Source organism: Balaenoptera ricei, chromosome 15 (assembly GCF_028023285.1).
Source record: "Balaenoptera ricei isolate mBalRic1 chromosome 15, mBalRic1.hap2, whole genome shotgun sequence".
Classification (NCBI taxonomy): Eukaryota; Metazoa; Chordata; class Mammalia; order Artiodactyla; family Balaenopteridae; genus Balaenoptera; species Balaenoptera ricei.
In genome coordinates this window covers 86,918,567-86,937,186 of record NC_082653.1, presented here as the reverse complement: position 1 = coordinate 86,937,186, position 18,620 = coordinate 86,918,567, and the positions used below count along the sequence as shown (strand labels likewise).

The following is an 18,620-nucleotide window of genomic DNA, read 5'->3' as shown; positions in this document are numbered from 1 at the left end:
AAAAATTAAATATTTTTGATACTAGATACCAAAATATACTAGATGAGATGCCAAGGCTGGCTGCCTAGGTACGGAACCATTAACACTGCTTTTTGGTGTTTGGCAGGTATGTTATTCCATCTTTACAGAGGCTGGATGCTGGGTTTTACCGCTGTGTGGTTCGAAACAGAATGGGAGCCCTCTTGCAAAGAAGATCAGAAGTTCAAGTCGCATGTATGTGAACACTGAAAAGATCTACAAATGTTAAATAACAAAACACTAATCAAAATCACCTTTAACCATGGTGGGAGTTGAGTTTCTATCTTGGGTTCTATTTGGAATAGTATAATTTCTAAGATCAGTTGAGAGAGAAGTAAATAGCTAATGCAGCTGGTCTGACGATGTTCTGGGGCTAATGAGGTAAATGCCACTGTTTTCAATTCAATAGATAAGGCTCTGTTGAGGATTTAAAAAATGAGCAAGATGCCTTCTGTTTTATGAGTTAGCTGCTCTTAGCTTTTATCATATCCAGGTTCAGATATTTTTAAAATAAAAGATTAAACCCAATTAGTTAAAATTTTATCAATTCATACTCAGTTCTTTCCAGTGATTTGTTTAGAAATCCTTCAGCTGCACAACAAAAAGTACGTGGATAGCATGTATTAGTGCTGTAGTGAATTAATTAATTCTCTATTGGGCAGGCCATTTTGGAGAATGAAACCTTTAAAAGTAACTGGAGGGGATATCAGAATGCAGGGGCCTTGAATTTTGGTGTAGTCTTTAGGAGGATGTGGAGAGGGAAGTTGGCTGATGCAAAACATTTAATACTTTCCTAGTCCAAAATCTGTGATGGGTGGGGTCCATCTAAAATGGCATGTAGGCTTTATTATATTTTGAATTTACTACCAAAATGTCTCTTCATTTAAAAGAAAGCAAAAAGTGTTAAGAAATTTTAAATTACATATAAATATGTTATAATAGATTTAGAGAACTCTAAAAAGCTCCTAAATTGGGCTGTGTCAACCAGTGATGACAATATTTTCTCATATGTCATTCTGACCCCAGTTAAGGCTTGTGGTTTTCAGTGTTACTGTATAAAATAAAATAATTTCTAGTTATTCTAATTTTCTACGGTAATTACTAGTGACTGGGTAAGGTGCTGTTGCTATACATGTTTAGTTATAGTTTTAATTACTAGGGAGGCTTACATTTTTCTGAACTGTGGTGGTGAAGTCACTCAACTAAACCTGTCTGCAGAATAATTCAGAACTTTTATTCAATTGAATAATTGAAAACATAATTCATAAATAAAAAATTAAGGTCAATACCCAAAACATATTTGAATAAGCTTAGAATTTATTATATTTAATAAATTGTTTAATGTAATATCCTTGTTTCTATTCTTTACCTCTAGCGCTAGATTTTATCTCTTTTCTCCTTCTCTTTGATAACAAATTTCACTTTACTTTAAAATAACCGTGCATATTTTCCTAATCTGTTTCATTTGTTTCATCTTTTCCTAGACATTAAACACTGCTTGTAACATAGTCAATAATTTCTTCTGAATCACAAATCCGTTGATAATAGAGATCTTTTATGGACTGTTCCAAATTTATATGCATTCAGACAAAATTGTAGTATATATGCCATATCAGTGTGTGTATACATATATCTGTAGCTAATCATAATGTGGAAATTTTTAAAAACTTTTAAATGGTACTGATTTAAAAATTGGCCACATATACCCACATTCTAAAGGCTGGGTTTTTTCCTGTGATCTCATTTTTTAAATGTTGTAAACCAGTAGCACAAAGACTGGAACAAAACCTACCTGCCCCAAATTAAGTCAGTAGTATGGGGTTTGGAGAACCCTCTAAAAATGAATCAATGGTTAAATATTTCTCCCAGAAGATCTTTTAGGGAGCATTCACCCCAGAAACAAAGAGAAGGAGAAACTGAGCAGGACAGCAGCGGGTGCCTGGGTAGAACCAGCTGGAGAGATCCGGGAGCCGGGGGATGTCTGAAATCATTTTATTATCGTTTCTGGGAAAATGCTTCGTGTGGCATGAGGATGCTTTTCCACAGTTTATTTCAATATTAAAATTGGTTGCAAACATTTCATTGTATTGTTGCAGCGACACAAAGACCCTGAAGTTCTGCTGACTCATGCACTTCGTGGGTACTTTGGAGGCACATGGCTTTGTCTCATGCTCCGCTTTACCCCCCAGTCTGCACTCATCAGCATTACTGCGCGTCTCTGGTCTTACTGCTTAATTATAGCAACATTGGTGACTTTGCAATAAAATATAGTTATTTCCATCTTTGACCTCCCGCCCCCTCAAAAAAGAATTTTCTGAAACTTAAAAGGTCTGATTTTTCTTTGCAGATATGGGAAATTTCATGGATACAGATCAGAGAAAAATGGTCTCTCAAGGACATGCAGCTGTACTCAACTTACTGCCCATCACCAGCTGCCCCAGACCTCAAGTGACCTGGTTCAGAGAAGGGCACAAGATTATTCCAAGCAACAGAATGTAAGTTGTTCCAAACTTTAAAGTTTAAAATACATCTCATTACACTTGTTGGTACCATTTACATATTAAGTGTACCAATTAAACTTTGAAAAGACTAACCTGGTCTAGTAGACCTACCTCAATCCTTAGTAAACAGCTATTTTAAGACTGGCGTGGAAATTTTTAAGCAGTTTAAGAAAACTGTCATGTAATGTTATTCTTTAATATGCCGCATACCCTAACTAAAGCACCTTTACATACTCTTTATGGTATTTTTTTTTTCCGTTTTTGAATGCACTTTTTGAGATGTCATTTTCATCCTGAGTTGTGTTTAGCTCCAAGTACTAATTTAATGAGTGCTCGTATTTACTTATAGAGCTGTGGGGTTTTTTCCCTCTTCACTGAGCCGTGTTTTGATGCTACTTTCTCTGATGATAAAACAGTAATTACTGCTTATTTCTCTTTATCCTTTTATCCTACCATGACAGTTTTATTTCCTTTTGACTAATTAGTGGTTCACCCATCTATTGCAGAGTAGTTGCTTTGTGATTAGTTAAGCATTATTTCAAGGTGTTCTTGCCTATTTCACATTTAAGATGTTTATCTAATGCCAAACAGTTTCTGCATTTGGAGCTTTAAGTGATTAACATTTGGTATATATTTTATAAGTGGGCATTTTGCAATGTAATTTAAAGATAATATACCAAATATAAAGGCTTTGAGGATGGACATTTCTGAAAGAATTGTGAAATGCTATAAGCTTGGGCTGAACGTCAAATATTTATGCCATCAGATGGTTGCACTCAGACAAAAAAAAATTGTGAGAAGAAAATGCGCTTTTTTTCCCCCAAAAAGGATATGTAAAGGCAACTTGCTGAACAATTTTCAGATGTGCCTTCTCCCCACCTGAGCGTCCATGCAGCCCCTTCTCTAAGCCCAGCGTCCCCGCTCTTCCACTTGGGCGTCAGAGCTCTGCGTGAGCCTACACAATTCTTAAGCTTATTTAGCAAATGTTTCTGTTTTGGTTATTGGGAACAGGAAAAATATTGAAATATGTAAAATCCATATTTTAAGATTCTAGTAAAAATATGAATTACCTTGGAAAATGGGATAACTTCTATCCTTTTTCTTTATTTTATTAAAAGTTGCTTAGGTATCCACCTTTATATTCATTCCAACTATAACAAATGCCTCTGGAGTTGGGGTGAAACAAAGACGAGGATCAATTTCTCATTCTCTTAGAAGACTGTTAGGCTGAAAAAAAAGGCAGCTGAGAGAGAGTCTTGTGAAATATTCTGGAAGGTCCTAGTGTTGATCAAGCACAGTGTGGCTGGGCAAAGGTGGGGTGAGTGCTGGGGAAGAGTTGGTACAAGGAGGGGTGGGTAGATTGAATTAGGCTTCCTCTCAAACACTGGAGCTTCTAACATGTCAATGGTGGAAGGATTATTTTAACTCAGTAGCAAACAACTACAGAGTAATTCATTTGTTAACCTATGGTTTAGCTATGTTCGTGAAACAACATTTACTCAAGAAGTATAAAAGGATACAGAATGAAATAACTCTTAATTTTATAAGCTTGTTTTTTTTTAACCTGCAAGTTCTTGCTAAAGACTGTTTAATTCCTGGTGAGCTAATAAGGCAAAGACGCTAGTAGGGCTTTAACTTAGTGTCATAGCAAACAACTGGTCTGCTTACAACCATGAAGCTACTGATGAATCTCCAGTCTCAGTGGAATAATATGCCTGTATAGCTTTTTTCTTAAGAGATGAGATGAGGCTGATTATGGGTATTTACACTTTCTCAAGGCCCTTTAGTTTCTTATTTTCCACCTCGTCATCACCCCCATATGTATTAAGTACCTGCTGTGCAAGATACCATAAATCAGCACTTGCATGGTTTTCTCCACAAGTTTATGCATCATTCAAAGATGTATTACTTTACACATCTCATAAAGTTCAGCTTGGACATCAGATGGAAGGGCATGTATGCATTGCCTCTGCCCAGACGGTTGGCAGACAGAACTCAGATGGCATTAGATCTGTGCCACCAGGTATCATTTCAAAATGGAACGTCTGGCTCAAAGTGTTTCGCACCTGTTGAAACAGGTCAAGCCTCTCCTCCTGCTTTTAGCCTGGCTGTCTGAGGTCAGCTCCGTAACACAGGGGAGAGACGTACCTTTGTCATGGGGAGGGAGAGCCTCATCTTGCCACCCCGCCCCTGTATTTTTTAATATTATCTCGTGACCTTAAAACTGTGAGCTTTAGGCTTTTTCTTTCATTTTCAAGGGAAACAGTAAGTTTAATGTTCCTCAACTTGAAAAATTAGTTGAATAGTCTATTAATAATTTTAACAGCAGCTATTATTTATTGAGTACTACTTTAAACATATCTTCTGTAATCCTCACATTTGCCTTCTGAGGCAGGTATAATTAGCTATCAGAACTGAAGATTGGAGATGTTAAATGACCCACCCAAGGGCACACAGCTGACAAATGGCAGAGCTGCGACTCAAACCCAGGCCTTTCTGGCTCTAAATCTCATGCTCTCTTCTACATCAGGCTAATTCTTCTTTTCACTTTATTTTGCTGAACCTTCTTCGTGCTTTTGATTTATTTTCTCCTTACACTGCTTTCAACTTTTTTTCTCCTTTTTTAGAACACCAGGTTTCAATTTGAAATGCTGTAGGATAACCTGCGTTTGCCATGAGCCACAGACCCACACACACACACACACACACACCCTCATCAACAGTGAGCATCCCTGCGTGTGCATTGTTTATCCTTTCTGTATTAGGTCTGTTGGTCCCTATCTTCAGAAATTTTTGACAAAGAGAAGGCAAATGTGGCCTTCCAATTAAGGCATGGACTTTATTAAATTCAGAGGTCTAGTGGGAGATGGAGACAGACATTATCTCGATCCAGGGATCATCAGGTACCTTAGCGCAGGGCGGATGGCAATAGGAGACGCAGGGGTGATGACCACGTGCGGAACCTGGCACCCTGTCCGGGGTGGCCTCCTTGTTCTTCAGCTACATATTGTTGAACGAAGAATAGACTGTGTAGGAAAAACAGCAGAAATTCATCATCATTTCCAGAAGAGTAGTGGTACCTGCTGGTGGTACCTGAGCTGCTTCACATTCACATGAGACAGGCTGAATGAAAAACTAACACAGTTCTGACTGCAATTGGGGCACTTTTTTTCATTCATTCACCAAGTCCTTGTGCAGGGCGTACTCTGAATAGACAGCAGTAAACAAAAGAAAGATCCTGTCCTCAGGGAACCTACATCCAACTGGAAGGAAACAGATGTCAACCTGATGAGTGTATGATATGCCAGCTCATGATACGTAGTAAGGAGAAAACAGAGCAGGGTGACAGAGTAGGGGTGCAGGATGGGGTGGTGGCCATTTCAGACATGAAATCAGAGAAGGCCTCTCGGGTACTAAACTATGAGCAGAGCCCTGAATGAATCCAGGGAGTGAGGCATGGGGGTGTATTGGTGAGAAGAGCACGTGTGAAAGCTCTGAGGGAGGACCGTGCCGGGGTGTTTGAGCAGCAGCAGGGAGGCCAGTGGGGCTGGTGTGGAGCCAGGGAGAGGGCTGGAGATGAGGTGATCAGGGCCATGGGGCCAGATTCCAGAACCAGATTACTTAGCCATAGTGAGGGGTTGGGCGTTTGCTCTGAGGATCTGAGCAGAGGAGTGATGCAATCTCACTTAGGGTTCTTCTATTAAGAATTATGTTGAGAACAGGGACTTCCCTGGGGGCACAGTGGTTAAGAATCCGCCTGCCAATGCAAGGGACACAGGTCCGATCCCTGGTCCAGGAAGATCCCACATGCCGCGGAGCAGCTAAGCCCGTGCGCCACAACTACTGAGCCCACGAGCCACAACTACTGGAACCCATGTGCCTAGATCCCATGCTCCGCAACAAGAGAAGCCACCGCAATGAGAAGCCTGTGCACCACAACGAAGAGTAGCCCCCGCTTGCCGCAACTAGAGAAAGCCCGCATGCAGCAACAAAGACCCAACACAGCCAGAAATAAATAAATAAATTTATTAAAAAAAAAAATTATGTTAAGAACAGGCTGTAGGGTGACAGAATCAGAAGCCAGGAGGCCTGTGAGGGGTTTCTGCAGTAATTCAGGTGGCTCGGATCAGGGTGGTGAGAAGTGTCAGATGCTGATATATTTTGAAAGTTAGAAACAATGGGATTTCCCATTGGATTGGATGAGAGGAGAGAAGCCATGGGTAACTCTTAAGAATTTTGACCTCAGCAACTGATAGGATGGAGTTACCATTTTCTGAAATGGGGAGGTGATTTGGGGTGAAACAGTGTTGTGTCTGTGGGGGGGGGGGGTTGGTGGTGGTGTCTGAAATTCGTGTCGGACATGTTAAGTGTGATGTGCTAGTAGGCGGCCAAGGGGGTCCAGTCGTTAGATAGTTGTATATATCAGACTCAAGGTCAGCAAAGAGATCTTGGTTAAACTTGGGGGTTGTTGCTGTATTGATATTTATAGGTCTTTAAAGCTGTGTATGGACTACATAAGCCAGTTAGCGAAGCCCAAAGAGTTCCATCGTTTCACGTAAGATGCCCTTGGCTGCAAGTTACAAAGGATGGCTCTGGCTAAGCAAAAAGAAAATATGTTGGAGTATTTAGAGAACTACAGAACCAGACCACCAGAAGGAGAGGACAGGGTGGAAACCAGGGCTGCTCCCGAGGCCCAAGGAGCAGGGAGCAGGGCGGCACTTCCATGGCCTCCCAAGGACATCCAGGTCCTAATGCCTGGAACAGTTGAATTTGTTAGGCAACATGGCAAAGGGTGAAGGTAGCAGACTCCATAGGGAACTAATAAGGTGGGGAGGTGGGACAAAGGCACCGTCTCAGGCCAGGAGCTTAACAGTTAAGCTGAGGGTCTACACCCATGACCTGCACATGCCAGGCTCGGCAGCTCTTTCTCTCAACATCTCACCTTGAGGCTAGCTAGTGAGAGTCATGAATCCCGTACTGTATACGTAGGTCCTGTCTCCGCCAAGTGATTTCCACCTCCCCTGGGTATTGACCCTCTAAAACGTCTTTGTTTTTATAACTCTTGTCTGGCCTGGTGTTATGCAGAGCAGAAATGCAATATTGGAAAGTCTGAATGAATGAATGAAGAAATGTGAAGAAAAATCATGTAATATATCTATAAACATCCTCACCAAAAAAGGGAAAAAAATGGCACAACAAACCTCAGGAGAAAACGGTGCTGATGAAGGAGAAATATATCTTGGGAAAGCAAACAGTATTTTGAAAGAATTGAGAATAAGTTATACTCAGAATTATGAATTGGTAATTATAGGTTTTATGTATCTGAGAAGATGAAAAATGTGCATGTTTATTTTTCTGGTTTACTGAATCCGAACAGTTAGTTTGCTGTCTTTGGGTATCAAAGATGATTATAGCCTTGTCTTACAAATATAGTCTAATTTGATAATAAAATTGTTCTGTTATTTCAGCTTAGATATATGTTCTTTGTTTCCTTATATTTCTCAGAATATGAAATGTGAATGTTGATGTCGTGCAGTATTTCTCTGACCTCCGGGAGGTAATTTATGTCGGCAGTTATCAGATTGGGACGCAGAAACTTGTCCTGTGCAATTCCATTCTTCTGCCTAATTGCAGGCTCTTGTGCTCAAACTGCATCCTGTAGCCTACCTGACAGGAATGTGTAAGCACAAGTGTCCTGGCATGTGTTTTCCTAGGAATGCGTGGTTTATAGATTAAATATTTCAAACCTCCAGTCAGCTTTGTGAGATGACTTGCCAGGAGTGATCTGAATTGTGAAGTATGGGCAGCAAACAGCATCCCAGGTGACTTAGAAACGGTCTGACTCATGATTGTCCATGCTTAAATACTTGAACATCCATTAACCTACTACCATTTCATTTCAGTTGCTGCAAGAAAGATTTGTTTAAATTAGCACTTGTATTGGAAGTCACCACTTAATGCTTGAATGAAGTAGATCTGGTTGTAATAATATTTTTATAGTTAACTGGGTTTTCAAAATAATATGCTTTTAAAATTTTTATATTATGTTTTGTAGGCATTTTGTGAATGTTTATAGAGTATGTCTTTACGTGTGAATTGAGCCATATTTGGTATAAGTAAAAAAGACTAGGAGATGACGGGCTCCAGACCTGCTTCCACCATTAATTCTGACCTTGGGAAACTTACTTACTCTCCTTTGCCTCCATTTTCTCATGTCAGAAATGAGGAAGGTGACATGAAAGACCTCTGAGGTCCTTTCTGGTGTTCACACCAGCGATGCTCATGGGAGGGTGCTCAGGGCCAGGCCTGCCTCCCCCTCCTTCCTCCTTCCTCCTTCCTGCACTCAGTAGGTACTTACTGAGCACTTGTTTTGTGCCAGGCACTGTGGTAGCTGCTCGGGACAGGACGGGGCCTGAGGACATCGAAGCTTCTGCCTTCACTGAGTTACGGCCCAGTGTGGAAACAGCTTAATAACCAGGGCTCTTTTGGGGGTGATGAAATCTATGAGGGGAATGGAGGGCGGGACAGGAGAGAACTGAGCGGGAGGGGAGGGAGGTGGACACCCTGCCTCGAGTGGTCAAGGACGCCTCTCTATGCAGGTGACATTTTAAGGTGACACTTTATTGTGTTGTCATTTACATACAACACAATGTACAGATTTTAAACACACAGGTTGATGAATTTTAACAAATGTGTACGCGGATGTAATCACCATCCTAAGCAAGTTTCCTAGGGCAGTTCTTACCCCTGGTCCCTGCCCCGCCCCACCTGCTAATCTCATTCTATTACCGTAGGTTAGTTTGCTTATGCTAGAATTGCTTATAGATAGAATCATGGCATATGAACTCTTTTGTTTCTGCCTTCTTTCATTCGACATAATTTCTGTGATATTCTCGAGGTGGTATTAATAATGATTGTTATTAAATATTTTTTGAGTACCAGGCACTGTTTTAAGTGTTTTCTCTATAATGATTCATTGAATCCTCACAGCAGCCCCATGGGTTGTACTGTTATTATCGTCACTTTGCTGAAAGGAACAATGACAGAGAGAGGCCGGCAGCTGGTTAGTGTTAGAGCCTTTGATTCTTGAGCCCACACTTTGCCTCTGTGCTGCACTGCTCTCTCGGGCTCATGTCTGAAAGATGCAGCCGTGCACACATCTAGAGGACCAATATTCTGAGCACTGGGGCCACATACATGCAAAGGCAAATACAAAGCCTGTTGTACTTGCTAAACTGTTGTCTGGTGCTTAGGGCCTTGTGAACAGCGGGCAAAGAGAGTGGATAGAGAAGGGGCCCAGAAAGGAAATGGGATCCTGGAGGTGCCAGAATCTGGAAAGAAATCTGAGTTTTATTCCATATACAGTGGGACGTCTTTGGAAGAGTTGTGGTTTTATTCTTCGGAAAATTTTTCGAAGTTGTGCTAAGATATATATAACATGAAATTTACCATCTTAACTATTTTTCACTGTAAATTCAGTGGCATTAAATATATTCACATTGTTGCGCGGCCATCACCACCACCAATCTTTGGAACTCTTTCATCTTGTGAAACTGCAGCTCTGTCCCCATTAAAGGATAACTCTCCACTCCCCCCTCCCCCCGCTCTTGGCACCCACCCTTCTACTTTCTGTCTCTCTGAATTCGACTCCAGTGGGTCCCTCATATAAGTAAAATCATACAGTGTTTGTTTTTTCCTCATTTTTAATTAAACTTAGCATTTTGAGCTAATTGTAGATTCACATACAGTTGTTAAGAAGTAATACAGGGAGATCCCATATGCCCTTTAAACAGTTCCCCTACCTGGTGAGGTCTTGTAGAGCCCTAGTACAGCATCACAGCCAGGTGAGACCTCGTAGAGCTGTGGTGCAGCATCACAGCCAGGTGAGGCCTCGCAGAGCTGTAGTAGAGCATCACAGCCAGGTGAGACCTCGTAGAGCTGTGGTGCAGCATCACAGCCAGGTGAGACCTCGTAGAGCTGTAGTAGAGCATCACAGCCAGGTGAGACCTCGTAGAGCTGTGGTGCAGCATCACAGCCAGGTGAGGCCTCGTAGAGCTATAGTACAGCATCACAGCCAGGTGAGGCCTCGTAGAGCTGTAGTACAGCATCACAGCCAGGTGAGACCCTGTAGAGCTGTGGTGCAGCATCACAGCCAGGTGAGACCTCGTAGAGCTGTGGTGCAGCATCACAGCCAGGTGAGACCTCGTAGAGCTGTAGTAGAGCATCACAGCCAGGTGAGACCTCGTAGAGCTGTGGTGCAGCATCACAGCCAGGTGAGACCCTGTAGAGCTGTGGTGCAGCATCACAGCCAGGTGAGACCCTGTAGAGCTGTGGTGCAGCATCACAGCCAGGTGAGACCCTGTAGAGCTGTGGTGCAGCATCACAGCCAGGTGAGACCTCGTAGAGCTGTGGTGCAGCATCACAGCCAGGTGAGACCTCGTAGAGCTGTAGTAGAGCATCACAGCCAGGTGAGACCTCGTAGAGCTGTGGTGCAGCATCACAGCCAGGTGAGACCCTGTAGAGCTGTGGTGCAGCATCACAGCCAGGTGAGACCCTGTAGAGCTGTGGTGCAGCATCACAGCCAGGTGAGACCCTGTAGAGCTGTAGTAGAGCATCACAGCCAGGTGAGACCTCGTAGAGCTGTGGTGCAGCATCACAGCCAGGTGAGGCCTCGTAGAGCTGTAGTAGAGCATCACAGCCAGGTGAGACCTCGTAGAGCTGTGGTGCAGCATCACAGCCAGGTGAGGCCTCGTAGAGCTATAGTACAGCATCACAGCCAGGTGAGGCCTCGTAGAGCTGTAGTACAGCATCACAGCCAGGTGAGACCCTGTAGAGCTGTGGTGCAGCATCACAGCCAGGTGAGACCTCGTAGAGCTGTGGTGCAGCATCACAGCCAGGTGAGACCTCGTAGAGCTGTAGTAGAGCATCACAGCCAGGTGAGACCTCGTAGAGCTGTGGTGCAGCATCACAGCCAGGTGAGACCCTGTAGAGCTGTGGTGCAGCATCACAGCCAGGTGAGACCCTGTAGAGCTGTGGTGCAGCATCACAGCCAGGTGAGACCTCGTAGAGCTGTAGTACAGCATCACAGCCAGGTGAGACCTCGTAGAGCTGTAGTACAGCATCACAGCCAGGTGAGACCTCGTAGAGCTGTAGTAGAGCATCACAGCCAGGTGAGACCTCGTAGAGCTGTGGTGCAGCATCACAGCCAGGTGAGACCTCGTAGAGCTGTGGTGCAGCATCACAGCCAGGTGAGACCCTGTAGAGCTGTAGTAGAGCATCACAGCCAGGTGAGACCCTGTAGAGCTGTGGTGCAGCATCACAGCCAGGTGAGACCTCGTAGAGCTGTGGTGCAGCATCACAGCCAGGTGAGACCTCGTAGAGCTGTGGTGCAGCATCACAGCCAGGTGAGGCCTCGTAGAGCTGTAGTAGAGCATCACAGCCAGGTGAGACCTCGTAGAGCTGTAGTAGAGCATCACAGCCAGGTGAGACCCTGTAGAGCTGTGGTGCAGCATCACAGCCAGGATATTGATGTTGATACACTCAAAACACAGAACAGTCCCATCACCACAGGACCCCTCACGTTGCCTGTTTATACCAATAGCTACTTTCCGCCAGCCTTTGTCCCCACCCTAAATCCTGGCAGTCATGAATCTGTTCTCCATTTCTATAATTTTATCATTTAGAGAATGTTCTATAAATGGAATTGTGCAGTCTGTAACCTTTTAGGATTGGTGTTTTTCACTCGGCATAATTCTCTGTTTAGTTCAGGTTACTGCATGTGTGAGTGCTGGGTTCCTTTTTATTGTGTAGTTTTCCATGGTGTGGACATACCACAGCTTGTGTAACCCTTCACCAGGTGAAGGACATTTGGGCTGTGTACAGTTTTTCACCCTTATGAATACAGCTGCTGTAAATATTCTTGTACATGTTTTGTGTGAACATGTCTTCATTTCTCTGGGATAAATGCCCAGGAGTTCAGTGGCTGGTTATATGGTATTTGCATGTTTAGTTTTTTTAAGAAAATGCCAAATTGTTTCCAGAGTTACTGTACCTATTTATAATCCCACCAACGATGTACAAATGATCCAGTTTCTTTGCTTCCTCACTAGCATTCAATGTTGTCACTATTTTTTTATTTTAGCCATCTCGATGGATATTTAATTACAACTCATTGTGTTTTTAATTTGCATTTCCCTAATGGCTAATGATGTCGAACATCATTTAATGTGCTGATTTTAAAAAGAACCAAATAGGGAAAAACTAAACTTCTTGAAGTGAAAACTACAATCATTTATTTATAAAACCAATTGAATGGGTGAAAGAGCAGACAGTATTGCAGCTAAAGTGAGAAATATTGTTCTGGTAGGTCTGAGGAAAATACTCAGAGTCAGGCACAGAGATAAAAAGATGGAGAGTACAGAAGACAGGCAAAGAGATATAGAGGATAATCAGTAGAAACCTAAGACGGGTCCCAGAAAGAAAGAATGGAGAGAATAGGGGCTAGATAATGTTCAAAGGGATAATTGTTACAATATTTCCTAACATGAGGAATCCTCAGAGTCAAGAAGCAGAAAAAGCTGCAAATAGGATAAATAAAACTAAATCCAAATCTATGCTTATTATAGTGTAACTGTAGAACCTCAAAGACAAAGAAGAAACCTTAAAAGCAACAATACATGTAATTCAGATTTCCTCAGTGGAACAGCAATTAGATGACAGTTGACAGCAATAATAGGGAAGATGATAGTACCTGAGGATATAACTGTCATCACAGAATTTCATATCCAGCCAAACTAATATCCAAAAGTAAGGGAGAAAGTAAGACATTTTCAGACTGAGAATTTACATTTCTGAGAACTTGCTGGAAGATCTACTAAGAATGGGCTTGAGGAAAAAGAATATTGAACCTAGGAGGAAATAGAATGTTAGAAATGTTGGTCTTCATTTTATTATTTTTCTCTAGTTAGGAATTGTTGGTCTTCATTTTATTGTTTTTCTCTAGTTAGGAAATGTTTGGTAATTGCAATTTTAATACATTTAAATAAGAGAGAAGAAAGTAAAGACAGCAAGATGAGAACTCTTTGGGAATTTTTATTGAGAATGGCTGCAGAGAAATGGTGAGGATCCGTGAGGTCAGGGGGTTGGGTTTTCTCCTCAGCGTGGGAAATAACAGAGAATATTCCTGTGCTAATGGAAATTCTCTCCTAGAGAAGGAGAGTGTGAGGACGCAGTAGAGTGTGAGTGAGGGGCAGAGCCCCGGAGAAGGTAGAGGCTGGGTGGCATGGGTACCCACATCACCAGCACGTGCACGAGGGCCCCGGTGTGGTGTGGCCCACGGGCTTCATCACTCTGTATGACAGCCCATCAAGGGACAGCCTTTGATAGAGTCCAGGGCAGCTTCCACTACAGAACAGGGCCTGATATCGGTTTGGACGCATGTTGTCTGGCAGACATGCTTGTGGAAAACTGAGGGTTTTCTTGTGGATTTTTATTTCCTCTGTGAATATTGGGACGAGGTTATAAGTTTAGAGTGAAGTGTGACACAAGAAGAGAGGTGAAGGTATTCAGTAATTATCTGGAGAGTCGAAAGCAAATTGAGCAACACGCTAGACTTAGGGGACCATTTGAGTACAGTGGCACCTTTGCGGTTTGTGGTCATGGATTGTCGCAGTAAAGTTGTAGAGAAGGCAGCTGTACAATGAAGGATGAGGTGTAGCCTGTCACGTGGGACCAAGAAGCAAGCACGTGGAGGGTTTGCAAATGGGAGGTGGCTCTTGGTTGTCTGGGAGTCGCGTAAGGGAGGAGGTGATGGGTGGTCCAGTTCGGCAGAGGCAGGAGACTGCAGCCTGTGAAGTGGAAGAATACTTGAGTGGGGCACTGAGAGGAAGTGGGTGCTCTGGGCCCCTCAGATCCTCCGATCCCCACCATGACTGCTCTAGCCAGTCTCTTCCATTGGAAGGACCAGGTGATGCCGTCCAGGAGGGTGGCCAAGTTAAATTCCTGGGGGTAGACTTTGGCCCTTAGTGAGTCAGCATGGGTGTATGCAGGTGAGGGGTGCGGACCAGCAGATGGACCTCTCCCAGCTGGACTCTTGAGGGACACAGCTTCATGCAGCTTCTTGGAAGTCCTCCTGAGGGTCAAGCACAGCTACACAGCTGGAGTCAGTGGGATCAAGCCCTCCTTGGTCTGTGCTCTCTCCTCCTGCCCCTCCTTCCTGCCTACCTGGGATGACACACACATCAGGAAGGGCTCTGTTTCCCAGGAAAACTGGGCTGAGACATGGGGCATTTGAGGGCTAGACTTCAGAATGGAATTTCTGTAGGGGCTGGCAAGGTTTAGGGGGTGACCGTGAGCACGGGGCTGAGACGGTGTGGAGGAAATGTCAGTGGAGGACTGAGGCCACAGTGTGAGAGTGGACGGAGACGTGGATGCTGAGCCATGCAGGATGGCGGCAGGAGAAGGAGCTGGGGGAGATGGAAAGCCAGGAGCCTCCTTCCTCAGTCAGCGGGCGGAGGAAGGGGACACATCGGGAATAAGCAGCGCGGCAGCTGGGCCACCTGGGCTGCAGAGGAGCTGGGGTTTGGAAGGAGGAAGAGAAGACATGGTGAGACAGTGCCTGCTGGTGGCACGGAAGGGGCTTGCTCTGGGTAGACCAGCACAGCGAAGACCCCTTGGACTGCTTCTCTGGGCGTTTGGCTCCAACATCTGCAGCTTGGAATCCCACCGCTGTAGACGGAGCGTCTGTGTCCCCTCAGATTCCTGTGTTGAAACCCGATCCTCACTGTGATGGTGTTAGGATGTGGGTCCTTTGGGAGGCGCTTAGGTCATGACGGTGGAGCCCCATATTGCGATGAATGCCCTATAAAAGAGACCCCAGAGAGCTCCTCGCCCCTTCCACCACATGAGGACACAGAGAGAAGGCGGCTGTCTGTGAACTGGGAAGTGGGTTCTCACCAGCCCCTTGATCTTGGACTTCCCAGCCTCTAGAACTGTGAGAAATAATGTTTTTGCTTATGAATGACTTAATCTATGGTATTTTGTTATAGTGGCCTGAATGGACTAAGACGCCCACCCAGGGGCATCTCTCTATCCTGGGGGCAGGTCACGTGACCTCACAGCGCCTCTGCTTCCTTTAGGAGCGGGAGAATGGTCTCTTCCTCCTGGAGTTGTCAGGAGATTTAACCAGAGATAATGGAGTGAGAAGTAATTTACCACCTAATGTTCAAGGATGTGAAGACAGTACATGCTACATGTCACCCGCATGACATTGCATGTAGCGATCATGTCCTGATGCTTGCTTCAAAAAAGCCCTGTATAGATGCGGCTGAGTTCATGGCTGTGCCTGTAGGCGTCTTCCGGGAGTTAGAGCCCGCTGGGAAGGAGGGACCCAGGGGAAGAGAACGTGCTGGAGCCCTGGGGCGCAGCACCTCTGCCTTAGCTCCTATACATGCTCCATGGGCTTTTCCAAGTGCTGATTTCTAAAGCCTAGAAAGTTCTTTTTGTTGTGGTCGTTCTAACCACACCAGGAGGAGTCCCATCCTCTGAGCTGGTATTATCCTGGAGACTAGTATTAATGTCCATAGAAGCAGTTAAAAGGTTGGAAGCACTGCATCTCTTTGTTGAATGGTGTACAGAATGCCGACCAAGGCTCCATCCAGCTCATTGTGCTTTATCCTGGAACCTCACTGTGCATAGTGAGAGGAGGGCTAAGGTCGTTCTGAGAATTTCACATTTTCTTTCAGGTTGTTAGTCATTGTGACACTGTTGTATGAAGGGTTACCTTATAAACACTAGGAGACCAGGTTATGGGCTACACCTGGCAGCAGCCGGGTATTTAAGTGTGAGGCCTGCATCATGATGCCGTGCAGATGGACGTAATGAAGGTCACTGGGCATGTGCAGGCAGCTGACACTGCACCTGCTGCTTTGGCATTCAGGGTACATCACAGCCAGAGGACCATTCCCGTGCAAGGGAACAGCCTGAGGGATGGGCAAGGGCATCTTACAATTACTTGGTTCCATTTGAGTTGGCAATGTAGTGTTTAACTTTAATGACAAGAGTTTAATATTCTATGTACCAATTTTTCATTTGAAAATAAAATACCACTTCATTTTACATGAGCAGATCTAGTGACAATAATGAATTTCTTTACAAATATTAGCCTATTATACATCTTAAGTCAGTTGCACATAATTGCATCTCACCAACTCTACATAATACTTTAATTAAAACTAGGATAATGGGCTTCCCTGGTGGCGCAGTGGTTGAGAATCTGCCTGCTAATGCAGGGGACACGGGTTCGAGCCCTGGTCTGGGAAGATCCCACATGCCACAGAGCAACTGGGCCCGTGAGCCACAATTACTGAGCCTGCACGTCTGGAGCCTGTTCTCCGCAACAAGAGAGGCCGCGATAGTGTAAGACCCGCGCACCGCGATGAAGAGTGGCCCCCGCTTGCCGCAACTAGAGAAAGCCCTCACACAGAAACGAAGACCCAACACATACAAAAATAAATAAATAAAATTAAATTAAATTAAAAAAAAAAACTAGGATAATGAAAATACAGTTTCTTTTTAATAAATTTATTTATTTTATTTATTTATTTTTGGCTGCATTGGGTCCCTGCCGCTGTGCGCAGGCCCCCTCTAATTGCGGTGAGTGGGGGCCACTCTTCGCCACAGTGCATGGGCTTCCCACTGCAGTGGCCTCTCTTGTTGCGGAGCACAGGCTCCACGTGTGCGGGCTTCAGTAGTTGTGGCTTGCGGGCTCCAGAGCGCAGGCTCAGCAGCTGCGGTGCACGGGCCCAGCTGCTCCGTGGCACGTGGGAACCTCCCCGACCAGGGCTCGAACCCGCACTGGCAGGCGGACTCTCAACCACTGTGCCACCAGGGAAGCCCAAAAATGCAGTTTTAATGAACAGTAAATGCTGAAGTTGCCAAGCCTGGAATGTGTTAATTCGAATCATACCTCACTCTTTAGCTCTTAAATCTGTATCCACATTATGTTTTGAAATGGCAACAATTATGAGCAAGAGGCATTTTTTTTGAATTTTATTTTATTTATACAGCAGGTTCTTATTAGTTATCCATTTTATACATATCAGTGTATATACGTCAATCCCAATCTCCCAATTCATCCCACCCCCGCCCCCCCACCCCACCACTTTCCCCCCTTGGTGTCCATACATTTGTTCTCTACATCTGTGTCTCTATTTATGCCTTGCAAACTGGTTCGTCTGTACCATTTTTCTAGATTCCACATGTATGCGTTAATATGCGATATTTGTTCCTCTCTTTCTGACTTAACTTCACTCTGTATGACATGACAGTCTCTAGGTCCATCCACATCTCTACAAATGACCCAAATTCGTTCACTTTTATGGCTGAGTAATATTCCATTGTATATATGTACCACGTCTTCTTTATCCATTCGTCTGTCGATGGGTATTTAGGTTGCTTCCATGACCTGGCTGTTGTAAATAGTGCTGCAATGAACATTGGGGTGCATGTGTCTTTCTGAATTATGGTTTTCTCTGGGTATATGCCCAGTAGTGGGATTGCTGGGTCATTTGGTAATTCTATTTTTAGTTTTTTAAGGAGCCTCCATACTGTTCTCCATAGTGACTGTATCAATTTACATTCCCACCAACAGTGCAAGAGGGTTCCCTTTTCTCCACACCCTCTCCAGCATTTGCTGTTTGTAGATTTTCTGATGATGCCCATTCTAATCTGTGTGAGGTGATGCCTCATTGTAGTTTTGATTTACATTTCTCTAGTGATTAGTGATGTTGAGCAGCTTTTCATGTGCCTCTTAGCCATCTGCATGTCTTCTTTGGAGAAATGTCTATTTAGGTCTTCAGCCCATTTTTTGATTGGGTTTGTTTTTTTAATATTGAGTTGCATGAGCTGTTTATATATTTTGGAGATTAATCCTTTGTCCGTTGATTCATTGGCAAATATTTTCTCCCATTCTGAGGGTTATCTTTTCATCTTGTTTATAGTTTCCTTTGCTGTGCAAAAGGTTTTAAGTTTCATTAGGTCCCATTTGTTTATTTTTGTTTTTATTTCTGTTACTCTAGGAGGTAGGTCAAAAAAGATCTTGCT

General features: G+C 43.9%; 1 protein-coding gene across 1 annotated transcript in view; it reads left to right on the top strand.

Moving 5' to 3' along the window:
- Window positions 1-18,620, top strand: part of SDK1 (sidekick cell adhesion molecule 1) — a 539,910-nt gene that overhangs the window by 13,618 nt on the left and 507,672 nt on the right. Inside the window, exons 2-3 of the mRNA XM_059896610.1 lie at window positions 107-213; window positions 2,366-2,513. Of these exons, the coding sequence (XP_059752593.1) occupies window positions 107-213; window positions 2,366-2,513 (255 nt within the window). The remainder of the gene's footprint in view (window positions 1-106; window positions 214-2,365; window positions 2,514-18,620) is intronic.